At 42.6% G+C, this 14366-nt stretch overlaps 1 protein-coding gene across 1 annotated transcript in view; it reads left to right on the top strand.

Annotated features, from left to right (window-relative positions):
• Positions 1-14366, top strand: part of Col9a1 (collagen type IX alpha 1 chain) — an 83713-nt gene that overhangs the window by 61713 nt on the left and 7634 nt on the right. The window contains exons 34-37 of the mRNA XM_075978896.1: positions 2009-2155; positions 2339-2393; positions 4002-4190; positions 9962-10039. Coding sequence (XP_075835011.1) covers positions 2009-2155; positions 2339-2393; positions 4002-4190; positions 9962-10039 — 469 coding nt within the window. The remainder of the gene's footprint in view (positions 1-2008; positions 2156-2338; positions 2394-4001; positions 4191-9961; positions 10040-14366) is intronic.

Below are 14366 nucleotides of genomic sequence, written 5' to 3'. Positions count from 1 at the left end.
CTTCCTGGGAAATCCAGGATCCTTATGGCATCCTGATCTTTGCATCCAAGAGCTCCTGTGCTTTGTTGGGTAGTAATCTTATCCATCGCCATCAAGAGAGTGTAAAAATGTGGCCAGTTCTGGAGTGCATGTTTAAACTTCATTTTGGCATCTCTTTGGCTTGTTTTAGAAGCTGCTGGAGTTTTTCACCTGGGTACCTGACAGTTTTGCAGTTTTAGCTCTCTTTGTTGGTGTTGCTTTCCAGCAAGTCTTTCAAGTTCTAATTCTCTTAGAGAAGCCATCTTGTCACGTTGACTTAGATGAATATTATTTTCTTTTACATCATAAAGCAAGATTGAGAAAGCTTGTGGGACCTAGTCTGGGAGCATGTGGTGAAATTGTGGCTTTACGTCTTCCCTTGGGCCGCACACATTGGAATATTTGAAACAGCTCTTCACAGATTGATATTGCACAGGAAAAAGAGGCAGGGTGAAGTCGCTCTATGAACATCCCCACCTGCAAGATTAGCACTCCCCGACTTCCTCTTGTCCTGACACCCCCCACTTCCTTTTGTCCTGTAAATTTTCATTCTTATTCAGAACAACAGTATATTGTACGGCTTGACTACAAATTGCAAAAAATTTTAGTCTCACAAAAGAGTGAATTAGTAAAGTCTCCTTTTAAAAGCAGTTATTATATATGAAGATTTTAAAAATGCTTTTAGTGGTGCTTTCAGGGGGAAAAAACATGCAATTTGTGTTGTATGTATGCCTCCATGCTGAAGAAGAGAGTGATTTGTTGGTTAGCTTCTTTAATATTTAGGCTTTAATTCCCTTATTACTGAAAATGTGAAGTCGCCCCCCCTCCCCCTTTAAATGCATCACTTTCAAGGGTATTCTGACTGCACTGGCTTAGTTAATGTTAGCATTTTCTGATTCCTGTTTATTACTAGTGTCTTCAAGTTCATCAAAAACATCTTAGAAAAGTCAAATACCATAGAGTCTTGGATTGTTACATTGTTATACCTAAATAACACATCTTGGAGAAAACTTTTGACTGGGAAGAAGTTTTTTTTTTTATTATTGCCAGAAAATGTTACCAACTGTTATTTAAAAACTTATGACAGGCTGGGGAGACAGCTGGGTGGGTAAAAGGACTTGCCATACAAACTTTATGATCTGGGGCTGGGGAGATGGTTCAGTGGTTAAGAGCACTGTTAACCTGCTCTTCCAGGGGACCCAAGTTCAATTCCCAGCACCCACATGGCAGCTCACAACTGTCTGTAACTCCAGGATCCAACAACCTCACAGAGACATACATATAGGCAAAACCACCAATAAAATAAAAATAAATTAAAAAACAAAACCAACAACAACCCCCCCCCAAACTTTATGATCTCAGTTAAGATCTCCAAAAAATCATTTCAAAGCTGTTGATGGTGGCGTGAGTCTCCGTAGCCCCAGCATGCCGGTGGGAGATGGGAAGCAAAGACTGGGGGCTTCCCAGACAGGCCAGAAAACTTGGTTTATGATATGAAACAGCAGAAAGATCCTGTCTCAAACAAGGTGAAAATGTGAGGACTAACTCCTAAAGGTTGTCCTTTGACCTCTGTGTCTTCATCCCCCCCCACCACACAACACGCTCACAACAAACAAACAAAACAAACAAACAACTTGCTTGTGCCGGGGCCGTGTCTTGGTTGTAGGGCATGTGTAAGGACCTGGATTCAAAACCAGGAGGAAGCCTAAAACCACTGACTTGTTCTTAGGAAGCAGCTTAAGGGATGGCAAATGGGTCCTGAAACTGATCTCATCTCAGTGGAGATTTTGAAATAATAATAAAATAATTATAAGTTTATTTAAATTCTAAGTGGCTGGTGAGTGTCTATAGTTGAGGTAACTTCTAGACAGACACCACTGAGGGACCTAAATGGTAGAAAACCTAAAATTCCACCTAAATATTTGTATTGATACTAAGCAGAACATTGCTTATGTCTAGCCTCAGTTTCATAGTGCACTCTTTGTTCTAGGTGGGTAACCCTGGGGAACCTGGCCTGAGGGGCCCTGAAGGAGTCAGAGGGCTTCCTGGAATGGAAGGACCAAGAGGACCTCCTGGACCCCGGGGTGTGCAGGGAGAACAAGGTGCCACTGGGCTGCCTGGTATCCAGGGCCCTCCGGTGAGTGGTCGACACATCACAGGGTTTTCTACGGGTATAGCTCCATTAATCTCAACCAAGTTCTTCAGCAGTAGCCCTCTCATCCATTCCGGCACCTGGTTCCTTGTGATGTCTGTCCTAACAGCTTAACAGTCTTCTCTTTACGACCGCGAATACAACCTGTGCTTTTCTTTCTCATCCCAGGGCAGAGCACCAACAGATCAGCACATCAAGCAGGTTTGCATGAGAGTTATTCAAGGTAAATCAATGGCAGGGGTTGAAACATTTCCACTGCCGGCTTTCGCTTCTTTAGCTTTTATTTCTGTAGGCGTGCAAGGCTAAGTAAGCAGCTTTAAAGGTGGGAGATGTTGAATGATGAATACCAGTTATGTTATGAGGCGACGCTTACCAGCTTATGATAAAATATTACCTTCTGTCTTAGCCTTCTCTCCACTCCCCATCCAGGCTCCATCTCTATGGGTCTCACCCACCCCTTTCCAGAGGAGAGGCTAACATACGGAAACAAATGCATATACACATGTCATTTTTCCCCCTCATTTGCAACACAAATTCCTAGGCATCCCCTCTCCTGAAGATGCTACCCTTTAGTGTCTATCTGGTATGGTCTTAGGATCTCACAGCCCAGGGCCCACGAGTAGCATAAGGACATCGTTGATACCCACTTAGTACATATGTTTAAAAAGTAACAAGTAACAGTTTCCCAAAAAAATGACTTGAAAAAAAAAGTATTTCTGCATTCGTTAATCTTGATCTAAATTTATCTAAGGCTATGGAAATCATTATTCATTTTAGAGTTTGCCTACTCATAAAACCACAGAGAAAATGAATATGTACAAAAATACCCCCAACTGAGGAGACACCATAATTTTGGCACTTTCTGCAGAAAACCCTCTTATTATGGTAGAATTGTGTCTCAAAGAAATGCTTGTCTTTCACGTGCTAGTAGGCAATTCACTCTGTCGAGTAGACTTGTAGAATTCTCTAGAACCAAATGAGAATGAAACGAATATTTCTGTATTCGTAAGCCAACATAAGTTCCGTCACTGCACACACTTTATTTTGGCTCCTATTTGAGCTTTAAGCATTACTAACATATCTGGAAAATTATAATTTTATGTTTATAAATTAAGAAATTCAAAATAGTCATACTTAAGTAATTTTTAAATTGTTGGATCGAAATGTGTTTTTAGTTCCTGTTTTTTTTATTTACCCTAAAGCTTTAAAAACAATATTGCACTAGAATACTTGCCTCAGCATTTTAATGGGGTGGATTTTCTTGCCTTCCACAGCTTTAGAAACTGATTCTGAATGTATGTAAGAAGCCCACAGAGTTATTAATTTTTAAGACAAACTGTGACCATTTTCAAGGAAGGTTATTTTTAATGATTGTTACCTACTCCAAACATGAAAACAAACTGGAGGGGAAAGAATTATTAGAAGCCTTGAATTCTCATGATATTTCAGATTATAGAATTGCTTTGAACCAAAAAAGCTTTTAGTTTCGATGATCGATCTCAAAGAATGTCTGAACCTTAATTTTGAGCGATGCTTCGGTTTTTTTTTTTTTTTTTTAAAGCTCCGAGACAACATTTCCACCCATGCATGATAAAAAACTCAATTTCTTCGCATCCTGGGGTTTCACCGAGTACCAGATAGGATTCTGGTGTCTTTCTCAAGGTTCTGGATCACCACTCCTCTCAAAACCCCCTCACCCCGAGTTGTCTCAAAACAGCTGTGCCAGACAGATCCAGGGCAAGCTCAGGAAAGGTCGCTGGGGATGTTGTCCTCTTCTCCTGGGCCAATCGTTGTGTTTGTGACCTGCAGTCTTGTTTTTATTATCTTTCAGAGCATTTTGCTGAAATGGCTGCTAGTCTCAAGAGACCAGATGCAGGAGCCTCAGGTCTTCCTGGGAGGCCTGGTCCCCCTGGGCCTCCAGGCCCCCCTGGAGAGAATGGTTTCCCGGGTCAGATGGGAATTCGTGGTCTCCCTGGCATTAAGGGTCCCCCTGGCGCTCTTGGGTTAAGAGGACCTAAAGGTAAGTTTTATCTTATTTTCAATTACGTGTAGTGTCTGAATATGGGGGTTCCCATGGAGGCCAGAGAGTGCATCAGACACCCTGGAGCTGGGGTTGTAGGGACGTTTGTGAGGTTCCCAGTGTGGGTGATGGGAACTAAACTCGCGTCTTTCCTAAGAGCAGTGTGTTTTTTCCAGCGGCCGAACCCTCTCTGCAGCCCCAACGTAAGCTATTCTGCCCAGGCGCAAGACACCCTTGCTGCCCATTTTCTTTAGATGTTTGATCTGCACCCAAACTCACAGACTCAGAAAACTCCGAGACTCTAAAGCCGTTGTAGGGATTTCTTAATATAGCATCTAGTCTAAGAATGTCGGGGTGTCTGTTAACCTAACAAAGGCACAGGATATGTGATGGGGTCGCGGATTAGCGCTGTTCCCCTCCTCTTTGAAGAGTTAGTCTGGTACCTTCATTCTTGATGGGCTTTTATTTTCAGCCTCAGGGTGCAATCTAACTTGCTTCTTTCCTTAATCTAAAAGCAAGCCAAGTGCTTGTAGCCAGGAAATGTTGCAAAAACAAAACACAGTTTTGTGAGCAGGTAAGACATTCGCAGAGCTGACAGAAAGACAGGGCTCCTCAGACAGCCTTTGCTAGTGGAGGTATGGGAGCCGAGGTGTGTATGGATAATTTATGGAGAATTAAGTAAAGCGAGGAATTTCTGTGCTGTGACCAGTTGTTGACAGCTCTCAGGGGAACTTCAAAAGGATGTGACATAAAAAACCAAGACCCCCCCCCCCCCCATTATTTTTAACATTGTGGTGTTCCAATTAGGGGCAAATATTACGCTGTGAAGGGTCAGAGGGCAAGTCAGCTGCCTCTTCGGATCTATAAATGAGTTGCTGATGTGGTTGACTAACTGCACCCCCAGTTGGAACAATTCGTTTAATTACTTTTTTGGCACGTGCAGAGCTGTGTGTTAAAAATGGACTCTAATTGGGACGCTTGTAAGTCTGGAGAGATGAGGGAGAACACAGAGCGCTCTGTTCTTCTCAGAAAGTGTCCGGTGCTTATGCATCTTTGTCCTTTTTCGCACTAGCTCAGGACTCTGTGCCAGATGAATCTTGTGGGCAGTCCCATCCACCCTAAAGACCATGGCTTGGGTGGGTTATTGGGTTGGTTGGACCGGTTGGACCACAGGCATCAATGCAGCCTTCCCCGACTTCACATGCAGTCAGCCTTCCCTGAGTGTCAAGAACAGCGATGTGAAAGGCTCCTGAAACCTTATGAAGGTCTCTAGTTCTCTGTCCCACCCCAGACACACTGAATCAGAAACTCAGGAGGGAGCCTAGTACTTGGACTCAACAGAGTCTCAGAAGATCTGATGTGGTCAAACATCGGTGTACCGTTCAAGTTCCTTAAAGGGTCTAGGGAAATTAATCACAGGAACAGAAAACTCACATCCCTGTTCTCTTTAGCAAATCAGTGATTGGTTCAGATCTTGACTTTGTGCTAGTACCAAACTCTCCTCTAGGCAGCTTATGGAGCCCCCTCCTCCAGTCTGGGCTGCATGAGGAATCTCCCTGGGAATTTTACAAGCAGTCCAGCAGCAATTCCCCTTTCCAGACTCTCAGGATCAGATCTGGGCTTTGGGGGTTTACGATGCCCTCGTGGTGGTCTTAACTGTAGCCAGCATTTTTTTTCCTTTCTTTTCTTTTTAAAAAATATTTATTTGTTTATTATGTATACAATATTCTGTCTGCATGTATGCCTACAGGCCAGAAGAGGGCACCAGACCCCATTACAGATGGTTGTGAGCCACCATGTGGTTGCTGGGAATTGAACTCAGGACCTTTAGGAAGAGCAGGCAGTGCTCTTAACCCCTGAGCCATCTCTCCAGCTCATACATTTTTGAAGTGCTTTCTGGAGGAGCTTTTGGCTGCATGGGACAGCAGCTGTGTGGAGCAGGTTTGGCTCTAGCAGGAGAGCCTCCTCTGAAAGGAAGAAAAGCACATTTCCAAATTTGGACCCCAAGAGAGGCCTCAAGCACGAGGCTCATTTTTCAGTCCCTGCTGGATGGCAGGGGTTTCTTCTTCTTCAGTGGCCACAGCACAGTCTACCATCCATCCAGTCCTTCACTCCCAGCCTTCCACCCCTCCCTCCTTTGATTCCTTTAAATTAGAATTTTCTAAGGTTTACTTCTGAAATCTGGGGTGGAGGCAGGCAGGGTAGGTGGATTTTATTACCAGCACTACAACTAATTAAAAAATACACAATTCTAGGTAACTGACCTTAGCCTTACTCTACCACATATAGGACAGTAATATTTAATGAAAAATATTTTATTCTACTAGTCAGAAGCTTACAGCTTAAAATTTCCCCCAAGGAAATGCATTCTACTGTGTTGAAATTTGAATTTTGAGTCATTAGAGATGCTCTTCAGTCTGTCTGTCTCTTTTCCCAACTTTCATCTAAGAAGAGGAGATAACGTGAGACTCACTCTTTCATATAGTCACTTTGAATCTTTTCTCAGAGAAAGAAGGAAAGTAAGAAGCTACACTTATTATTAGGGCTTTTGATAACCCAGTCTATGTCTTAGTCATTGTTTTCCTCTTGACCCTGGAACATTTATATAAGAGCTCGTCACCTTCCCCAAGTGTCCCTTCCCCACCAATGTAGACTGACATCTCAGTCCACAGGGGTAGTTCTCCCTGACACCATAATACGTGTAACTGCACACATGCGGGACCAGTGTCCATGCGGCATGCACCGCTGTACGCAGGGCGGGCCCGAAGAGTGACAGCAGAGAGGCCTTCTGCTCAGTTTGCTTAGTGTTTTATTCGTCTTTCTGCCCATAAATCTCATGTTTAAATGTTCACGGTTAGGATTAATTTTTAAGCTCCTTTGAATAAAGGCTGTGCATTTTTAGACATTTCAGTGTGAGCCAAGCAGATGTGACAGCATGGAAGGGAAGGTGTGAGAAAATACATGTTAGAACGGTGACTCACACGTTTACTCTATTAATCCGCTCTTGGGGGCGGGCGCGCAGAACATCAGTTAGAGCTTGTGAGTAATGAAGGTGACGTAAACAGCATCCGGAAAGCCCAGCATCCTGCTCTTCCTCTCAGCCTGGTTCTCACTTCATACTTCACCTAAGGCTTTCTCGTGTGTGTGTATATATATCTAGCTATTTTATTTACATGTGAAAACATTTTGCAGCCTTGTTTTGCAGTTGCCGAGCCCCCAAGTTCGACTGTCTCATAAATGCCTTGTGCACATTTGGTTGCCACCCGCAGGATATTCCCAATCAACTACAAGTTAGAAGTGAGAGACACTTGTGATAGCACGCTTTAATTTTTAAATTAAGTTTGCTTTTGATAATATTACATTTACACTGTTTAAAAAGTTAAATGCGAGAAAGGAGTTTAGTAAGGACTTTCTCCCCCAAGCTTCCTATCTGCTTAGTTTCCTTTGAGGACTTTTTCTTATGATAAAGAAACCCACTGGCTTCTCATAGAGCCCTGCAAGTGATGCTGTAGAAATCTGGGGACCGAGCTTTGTCTGCCCCCTTAAGAACAGAGCCACATTGTCCTTCAGTAAGCAATCCGGACTTCATTTGTTTTTCATTTAACAATATGTCCAGGAGACCATGCCAAAGAGCTTCCTGTGATTTCCCCAGCTGTGTAGCTGTCTGTTCTGTGGCCATAACTCAGTGTTTACCTTTAATGATCCTTTTGACAGTTTCTAGTCTGCTGTTGCTGTAGCAATGTGGAGCGCACAGCAGCACACACATCTCATCTTGGTCCAAAATATTAACACGGACTTCATCCCTGCTTCTAATTCCAACTCCATTCCAAAGTATTTTGCTGTTCTGAGAGTAAAGGTCTGGAAGTAGAATTCCTGGGCAGCACGGAGCTCCACTTTTAATTTGATTGTTATTGTCATACCCCTCCAATGAGCTCATGCCTAGCTGCACTTTCCTAAGCAATATACAGTTCTTTGTTTCTCTATAATCTCAATATGTTTGCATAACCATAGAACTTTTGCTAATTTTATAGGATAAGCATCTCTGTTCCTTTCTAATTTGTGTTTATCTGGAAGCAAACCCAAGGGCTCTCTCATCTCTGCGACAGCCCTTTCTGTTTTCTTTTCATGGCTGCCTAATCATGTGTTGCGGGAGGTCCTTTCACTCCTTCAGCCAATAGCCGCTGAGATACCACACGGTCCTTCCGCTCCTCCAGCCAATAATCATGCAGTTTGCTCATCCTTTTAAAATTAATTTTTCACTGCTTGTGTGTGTATGTGTGCCTGGTTGGGCATATGTGCACCATGTATGTGCAGGTGCCTGTGGGGGCCACAGGGGGTGCTCGATCTCCTGGAAATGGAGGTACAGTGAGGCACCTGATGTGGTTCAAGGAACCGAGCCTGAGTCCTCTGTAAGGACACAGTGCCCTTAACCACTGAGCCATGTTCCCAGCCCCGTGTTTTCCCATGGTTCCTAGACATTTGACCACTTTGTGATTTATCCTATCGTTTGATAGATGTTTAGCTGTAACTTCTTTTCCTCGTGGGCTACTCACTTTTTCTAAGCATTTGATAACTCGCTAATGTTTTCCATTTGAGATGCCACCTTCATGGCTGGAGAGGTGGTTCAGAAGTTAGGAGCACTTGCTGTTCTTGCAGAGGACCCGAACCCACGACTGTTCTAAGCACCCACATCAGAGCACTAGCACTAATCTTTATCCCCAGTTTGAGGGGACTCTATGCCTTTTTCTGATGTTTGCAAGCAACTCACACACATGTGCCCATGCACACACACACAAAAACAGACAGAAACACAATAAAAGGAATTTTAAAATAAAAGATGCCATCTTTGTTATAAACGAAATTTCTCATACATATTTGCATCTATTAGGACCTTGTGCTTCATGGATGAGAACTACACCATTCTGATAGGTTTAATAACTGGTGGGATTAAGTCCTTCGTACTACTTTCCTTGGGTGAACTTTATGGCTATTCCAACCTACGTGATTTTTAAAATATAAGACAGGATTATCTTCTCTGGTTTAGTGCACTTTTAAAAAAATGGGGTTGTAATCAGTATTCCGCTTAGGGAGAAGGACGACGTTGTATTGGGCTGTCAGTCGACTCCAGGATGGTTTCCAAGCCTTTTCACATGCATTAGAAATGCTCAATTTCTTTCACGTGTTACTCGAACATTTCCATTAAGCGCACATCTAGTTGTTGAGTATTTTAATTGCTGCTATAAATAGCCTCTGCCATTTCTCATAACCGATGGCTCTTTGTATATGTGAAAACGATTGATTTCGGGGTATTAATTTTGTATCCTGCTAGATGACTGAATTCACTTATTGTTTGCAGTGGTTTTTGAGCCGATTCTCATCTTTAAAATATATGTTCCCATTATTTAAAAATAGAAATGGTTTTAATTCTCCAAACCAAATGATGTCCAATAGTGGCAAAAGACTATTCTCACTCTTCCTGGGTAAGGGTCACTGTCAAGGGTTATGCTTCCGGATTGAGAGAGTTGATCATATCAAGGAAGGATCCATTGATTCTCGCCTTATCAACTGTTTTACTGAAAATGAACATCCAGTTTTCTGAAACAGTCATTTCAGGGGCTACAGATCAATCCTTTGTTTGTTTGTTGTTTGTTTCTTCTTTGGTCTGTTGATAGGCTTTTGGCCTTGCCTCATGAGTTTGTGTTTCTTTCAAAGTTTAAAATACAGAAATTTATTGATATATTGAAACATAACATTTCTGTAATGAAATGCAGGTGACTTGGGAGAGAAAGGAGAACGTGGCCCTCCAGGAAGAGGTCCGAAGGGTTTGCCTGGACCTATAGGTCTCCCAGGTAAGTGAGTTCTGCAGTAGAAGGAGGGGAGGAAGTGCATGCGTGGGTGCGTGCGTGTGTGTGTGTGGTATAGAACAAGAGCTGAGGAACATTTTAAAGGAAGCACTGCTCAGTCACTAAAGCTTATCAAGTACCATGATGGTGGGCACCGAGTTTTCACAACTGACTCTAATGAAGAAGTAAGTGATTTGTAAATCAGGTCTGCATTCCTTGCCAGCAGATAGATATCAAGGCTTGAACTATTAATTTCTTAAAGGAAACTATTATTTCCTTTAAAGGAAAATAGTATCAAGGTCCATTCTTACTCCACTTGTTAAAAAAATTTGCAATGATCTCTGTGAGTTCGAGACCAGCCTGGTCTACAAGTGCTAGTTCCAGGACAGGCTCCAAAACCACAGAGAAACCCTGTCTCGAAAAACCAAAAAAAAAAAAAAAAAAAAAAAAAATTGCAATGAGTGCAATTATATCCATGTCTAGCCCAGGTGACCATTTATTTTATTATAATTATTAATCATTATTATTAGTTGGTGGTCATGGGAATCAAGCCCAGGGCCTGGCACACACGAGGCAGGTGTTCTACCATTACACTACAACACTAACCCTGACATTTTACAAAATCCAGAGCAGTCGTTAAAGGAATCCAAGTTCTCAGTTACTCATGTGGTACACGGAGTAACTGAAATTTCATTTTAAAAGCTTTCCTTTCAGATACCCAGACCCTCCAAAAATACACCCTGCCCCAAACAAACAATGAGGGAATTCATCTCATAGCTGCAAAGAACTCCACACAGGAGCAGGTCAGAGCTGTGTGGGCCAAGGTGACAGAGCAGCTTCTGTGAGCAGCAGAATCCTCTCCCTGGGCTCTCTGTGTTCTCTTTCCACACGTGGTGTTGGGGTCTGGCCTGAAATGGACTCGTTTACTGGGGAGGCGACTTGTAAACCCAGCTACTGAAGAAGCTCTGTGGACCCAAGGCCTGGCTCAACCAAGCAGTGGGTAGGATGTGCAAGCTGCCCCCTCCTGACAGCTGAGGCACAGCTGGGGAAGGTTTGGAATCTAGTTGAGGGCAGTTAGGGACAGAAAGGCGGGAGGGAGGGAAAAGAAAGTAAGGTGTGGCTTGTTTCAATCACGGATTTAGAAAACTTGGTTTAGAGAAATTTAGGAGAAGAAATTACCATTTTATAATTCTGCCAGAGGTTACATATTTAATCATGGCTATAATTATATAATTATGACAAAAATTAAAAAAAATCCTTGCTTTCCAATTATCTATTTCATTGCTCTCGGGAATTGCTTTCTTATTAAAATTTTGGAGGGGGACTGAATTTGGACAGAGCTCAAACGCTGCCAATCTAAAACCGTGATTTATGAGCCTGTCCAGATATTTTCATAAATGAATATTTTTTACAGTTGGGTAAAAGAAAAAATCTACCTGGACTTTGTAGGATCAAGAAAAAGACTTTAGCACCCAATAAAATGTGGGTTTGTTGATGGCTGAGACAGAGAGAGAGGAAAACAGTTCTCACTATGAGTACCCCCCTTTGACACTGAGCATCATATGGGGCTTTTCTTTCTTTCTTTTTTTTTTTACATGGGTCATCTCTCCCTTCCTTCCGTCTTTTTCACACTGATTCTCTCCTTTCTCCATCTCCCGCATCCTCTATCTCCTTTCTCCTTATCCTTCATGTATATCTTCATCTCAGTTTCCTTTGGGGGAAGGCTTTGTTACTTTGATGAGACAATGACATTATTTGGTGAATTTTGAACTTCAGATTAATTTTCAAAAATATAGGCTAAACTTCCAAATCACGGTCACTGGAGAAGGATGTTCTGCTGCAGGTTGCTTCTCCATGGGTTTCAGTAGACTACAGGGTCAGCATTTACCACTCCCCAGGGTGCATGTTCAGGCCTGTGCTTTTCAGACAGGTTCACATTCTCTTCTTTGCACTGTGAATATATTTACCTAATTGGGTCAGACACGTCCCTGACAAGGGGTTTCCTGCCTGAAAGCTTAGGCCTACCATCTAGAAACCCCGGGTTCAAATCAGGCCACGGTCCTTTCTTCACTTTATGGCCTTGGGCCAATTAGTTTCTCTCTGTGCCTCAGTTTACTTGTTTACAAAATGCCAGGAAGGTCATTCTGAGCGTGTAATCTTGAGAATTACGAACAGGCCGTCACGTAAAGTGTTTAGGACAGTTTCTGACATGACAGTTACCACGGAATGTGGCCTATTAGTTCAGTTTTGCTTTTGACATTGACGAGGGGAGCTAAGGGCAAAGCTGAAACTTAGTGGAGCCCTTACAGCCCAGCGTTTACTCCTGCTGCCCTTAGTGGGCAGCAACAGGGAAGCTTGCTCTTCATTGGCCCTCCTCCCGAGGCACTGGCCTTCCTTCATGTCATGACTCTAGAGACCTGGTCGCTATGGTCATTCCACTGCTTAACTGTCCAACAAGTGGATGAAATTTTAAAAACGAATTTCCTAATAGAACTTAGAATGTGGTTTTGTGGTACTTTCCAAATATAATGCTAGTAATAGCATTCTGCACAGAAACCTGTTGCCAATCTTCCATGTAAATACACATTTTACCTGAAAGTAATCTTGCCCTCACCCTTTTTAAAGTTTTACCTTTTAAAACTTTGAACACATTTCAATTAAAATTCACTTAGTACCACTTTCTTTATACCACTTAAGCTCTAATTTTTAAATTTCATTTTTAAAATATGTTTTTAATTGAATTAGAATTACCTCATTTTCCCCCTTCCTTTTCTCCTTCCAACTTCTCCGAGTGCTCTCTGTCTAATCCCTGCATGTCCACCTTGATTATCATTGATAGCCTCTTTTTCTTTATGATTGTTATACACATTCACATATACATGTATATGTATGTACATGTTAATGCAATCTGCCAAGTCTGTTGGTGTTGGTATATATATTTTCATATATGGTTTAAGGGCTAACTAGTCTGCATTGGACAACCCATAAGGGTCTCCTCAGAGGGAGAGGGTAATCCCCTCGTTTGTTAATTGCCTATAGTTTTTTTATCTAGGCGTGAGACCCTGAAAAATCCCCCCCTCCATATTAATATTCCATTGTCATTGCCATGGCTCCAGTCTTGTTTGGTAGCCATCTCCAGGAGACAGTTTCCCAGGAGACTTCCTGGTGTTTTAGCTCTTACGGTCTTTCCACACTTTCTTCCTCTGTGTTCCCTGAGCCATAGATCAGGAGCTGTAATGTAGATGTGTTCCTTGGGGCCGGGCTTCCCATGATCAATTCTTTGTGCCTTGTGTCCAGTTGTGGTTTTCTGGGATGGTTCCTGGGAAAGAACCCTTCTTGGTTGTCTCTAATGTTGAGTTTGGGATTTAAATCCAATGGAGTGGGAAAAGATCATTTCATCATTCTTTGTGCAAACATACCTAGCATTTAAACATTGTAATAAGTACCTTCAATAGCTATTGGTTGTTAGAATCCCTGTCATCTTTCTGTGCTGTTTCTGCTCTGTCTCCCTTCCCAGCGGCATCTCTCTGTTCAGTGGTAAGCATTACATGCTCTGGGATTTTTGGGTGACATTGCTTATTATAGACCAGATGTCATCATTGTAATGTTTATCATTTTTGGCTATTGTACCTTGTTATTTAAAAGCAGACACATGCTGTATAGTTTGTTAGTTGAACTAGAAGGGACAAACATTTAAGGACTATAGTCCCAGATGCAGGTTCCTAGGATTTGTGGTCCCTTTTCTTCCTTATTTCCAGTGACCACTGCTCTCAGTTCCTTCTTATGGAGCAGGATTCAGAACCACGCCCCCTATGGGTGTATCTAGGAGAATATATGCCATTGAGGAGACATGCAAAGCCCAAAGAGTAGGTCCTTGCTAATCCCCACGCTGAGAATTAACTGTAGTTAATCCTCTCTTTATTTTGGCCATACACAGACTGGCCCAGGTGTCACACACCCTGACAACGGTATCTCCGGTTGTAAGTGGTAGAGGGAAATATTTGTGTTTCCTGAGTCTAGGTTCATATAAAGGACAAAATGACAGGTTTTCCAGTGTGATTAGTTTGTCTTTGTCACCATAGTTACCCGATGCGGGCATATCCCCAACCTCTTATTTTTCCCCTCTCTCCGAGAGCTATGCAGATCTCATAAACAACCTCGGGGCCTTTAATCCCCCCTCTTCTTCGTTCTCTCACCAGAGCTAGCTGGAGCTGGTGCTGAGTTAGGTAATCTCATTAAGGGACATCCTCGCACGCCGGCTGCCACGGAACTGCTCATGTGTGACCAGTAACTCAGTACTCAGAGCTTTCCAAGGGAAAATATTTAATAATAA

This window comes from Microtus pennsylvanicus, chromosome 7, assembly GCF_037038515.1.
Source record: "Microtus pennsylvanicus isolate mMicPen1 chromosome 7, mMicPen1.hap1, whole genome shotgun sequence".
NCBI classification, from domain to species: Eukaryota; Metazoa; Chordata; class Mammalia; order Rodentia; family Cricetidae; genus Microtus; species Microtus pennsylvanicus.
The sequence above is the reverse complement of the archived record's forward strand: the minus strand, read 5'-3'. Positions and strand labels throughout refer to the sequence as shown.